Below are 2,996 nucleotides of genomic sequence, written 5' to 3'. Positions count from 1 at the left end.
TATATGTGTGTAAGAGTAACTCATGATACGGGTGTCCCACAACATCGACACACGGATCCGTTTAGGGCGTGGAACAGATTGAGTGAATAAATAAGTCCAATACTGTTTGACCATATGTTGTAACTGTTAACTTATGTTGCAAGAAAATGACCAATCGCAGTCGATTATTCTTGTTTTAGGCCTAACGAAAATATATTAATCAAAATATTAGACTGTCAACTTAAAAACGGGCTCTACCAACGAATTTCCCAAAACTATCACTCACTCTCACTCTCTCTCTCTCTCTCTCTCTCTCTCTCTCTCTCTCTCTCTCTCTCTCTCTCTCTCTCTTTCTCTCTCTCTCTCTCTCTCTCTCTCTCTCTCTCTCTTTCTGTGCCCCACCCTCCCTTAATAAAAGTATAAAAATATAACAGCAAATATAAAAGTATAGAATATTAGAGCATGTCTTCATCGTCATCGTAAGGGTGTGCTACTGGATTGTTTTCTGCATTCGTTGCCTCTTGGTTGTTTCGTTGTCTCCTATCTTCTGTACGTTTGAAGCGTGGTGTAGCTTGAGCAAACCATATTGAGGCAGCTTCTGCTATTTGCTTATCAGTGCATTGTGTTAGACACATTACGTGTACAGTTTCTAAAATAAAACAGAAAAATTTTTTTTAAATATACCCTTTTTTATAACCTTGTATTTTGTGCATTTTAGGGCATTCACAATAAATAAAAATATATTTATTATTATTGTTATTGATATAGTTGTGCGCCGACAAAATACTTACTTATAATTAATTTTGATGTCAACAGTTTATTAAAAGCTTTTTCCCCTTTTTTTCCTTGCCAACTATATTTTATGGCAAGTACATCTTCAATTAATTTGCTAAGAATTGCATTCGTAGCTGACATTAATGTGTTTCCACCAATAATTTTCAAAGAGGAAGTCTACAAAGTAAGATTATTAAATAAAAAAAAAATACTTAGGATGAGAACTCAATGAAAGAGAACATAGTATGAAAAAGACAATTAGCATGTACATGTTGTAAAATAGTTGCACTGAAACTATAACAGAAGAAGAAACCCAAATAGAAATTATTCGTCAATGGACAAGTATTTTCTCGCTGAGAAAACGTGTTTTTTTGTTTTTTAATCAGAATAGGAAACTATTATCAATTACTTTACTACTATTGTTTAATTAACTCAAAATCTTAATATTTTGATTATTTTGAGTATCCATGTAATTTCATATTTCTATTAAAGTATTTCAGTCTGAAAATATTTTATACAAGAACTAATAATGTTAATACACAGAGTGTCTGAAAAATTTTAGATCAGCCAATTTGTGCAGGTAGAACAAATGAAATTGAAAAAGAAGTCATAAAATTTTCCAAAAATTGCAATATAGTTGTATTATTGCTATGTAGTTATATTAACTTATGTATTATATGTAGTTATATTAACTTATTAATTAAAACGTTTGGGGAATGAGTGCACGGGAAGTTGTAGGCCGGACTCGATAGAAGTATAGCAATAAAAAGATATAAGCGGCAATCAGCTAGTTGTAATCTTTAATTGTTACGAATATCCATTTGTCTTTATATTGTCGTTATACTTCTATCGAGTCCGGCCTACAGCTTCCTGTGCGTTTATTCGCCTAAACGTTTTAAGTAATAAGTTAATAATATTGCGATTTTTCGAAAGTTTTATGACTTTTTTCCAATTTCATCTGTTCTATCTGCACAAATTGGTTGGTCCACAATTTTTCAAACACAGTGTATTATATATATTTCTATTAAATGTTATAAATATTATTACAAAAAAAATAAGTACCCACATATTTTGCTATGCTATGCATTGTGATGCAGTTGATAAGGTGCCTCCCATAATTGTCGAAGTGACAGTCGACTGTTAAATATTCAATTAATTATTTTTATTATTAATTATCGTTTCTTAACTTACCATTTTCTTGAAAAATTTGGGATTTTGTAATTTTTAATAATTCTTCTTCAGTTTGTACAAGAATTGCAGAGTCTTCTTCGTTATTTTCTTCGTTTTCTTTATTTTCTTTATTTTCAAGTTTACTTACTCGATCTCCTATATTTTTAGTTCTTCTTAATAAGGTCACCATACTTTTAACCATAAATTTCTTGTAATCTGAAAAAATTGTGCTCTCTTAATATCTTTTTTTGTTAAAAATATGTACGCTCACGCGATGTGATTTTATATAACAAATGTTATCAAAGGGAGATATATATCATCAATAATATTACCCTCAGTTAATATTTCTTCTATAGGAGAATCAGAACGTCTGGAATGATGAAATGATGGTGGCTATGTTCCAATTGATGTAGTTGGTGTATTATATACAGTTTTATCATCTGCAATTATTTATAATTGAGTTATTTTATAGATGAATTATAAGCAGACTAGCGACGTTACTTACCGCTTACCGCTGGGACTCCATTCTGTACACGTCTACCGACAACTATCGGTATCATTTACGGCGTTGTGCAGTTTTTTGTTATACGAAAAAGCTGTGCAATGCCGTTAACATACCGATAATTGTCAGTAGATGTGTATATAACGCAGTGCAGAATCGAGCCCTATAAGTTCGATAAGCGAAGCAAACTTCGCAAGTCTAGTTCTAAGTCATACAATGTAAAGTTATAATAATATTATATATGATAAGAGTAACAAAATATAAAAGTTTACCTATTTGTACATTGTTTTGTTTATTGTAAGTTCCTGGTGTCACATTCATGTGCGATGTGTTCGAATTATTATGTAATTGCGATAAAAGTGTTGGAGACGGTTTGGGCAGCGACGGCAATTGCAATAAATTGTTAGTTTTATTAGATATTTTGCCTTTGCTCTTCTTTTCATGCTGGCATATATTTTTGGAAGCCTTAAAGCAAGGACGCTCCATACAATCTTCACTTTCACTTGAAGATCCACTGCTATTAATAATTTTCCGAGCATTATCTCTCCTGAGTTTCTTTTTTTGCCACGTC

General features: G+C 31.6%; 1 protein-coding gene across 1 annotated transcript; it reads right to left on the bottom strand.

Moving 5' to 3' along the window:
- Window positions 1–434: 434 nt before the first annotated feature.
- LOC105184431 (uncharacterized) lies at window positions 435–2,472 on the bottom strand. Its single transcript, XM_025299346.1, has 5 exons — window positions 2,429–2,472; window positions 2,256–2,363; window positions 2,072–2,139; window positions 771–930; window positions 435–628 (listed from the first exon to the last, which is right to left on the bottom strand). The coding sequence occupies exons 3-5, from the start codon at window positions 2,123–2,125 to the stop codon at window positions 435–437; spliced, it is 408 nt and encodes a 135-aa protein (XP_025155131.1). The 5' UTR covers window positions 2,126–2,139; window positions 2,256–2,363; window positions 2,429–2,472.
- Window positions 2,473–2,996: the final 524 nt, after the last annotated feature.

Source organism: Harpegnathos saltator, unplaced genomic scaffold (assembly GCF_003227715.2).
Source record: "Harpegnathos saltator strain DR-91 unplaced genomic scaffold, Hsal_v8.6 scaffold267, whole genome shotgun sequence".
In the NCBI taxonomy this organism is placed as follows: Eukaryota; Metazoa; Arthropoda; class Insecta; order Hymenoptera; family Formicidae; genus Harpegnathos; species Harpegnathos saltator.
The sequence above is the reverse complement of the archived record's forward strand: the minus strand, read 5'-3'. Positions and strand labels throughout refer to the sequence as shown.

What these genes read in the sequence shown, in the direction of transcription:
- LOC105184431 (XM_025299346.1), bottom strand. Translation starts at nt 2,125, where the DNA reads ATGGTTAAAAGTATGGTGACCTTATTAAGAAGAACTAAAAATATAGGA. An exon ending in CTAAAAATATAGGAGATCGA is followed by an intron (nt 931 to 2,071) that starts GTAAGTAAACTT and finishes CTTACTTTGTAG; the next exon opens with ACTTCCTCTTTGAAAATTAT. An exon ending in GACATCAAAATTAATTATAA is followed by an intron (nt 629 to 770) that starts GTAAGTATTTTG and finishes GTTTTATTTTAG; the next exon opens with AAACTGTACACGTAATGTGT.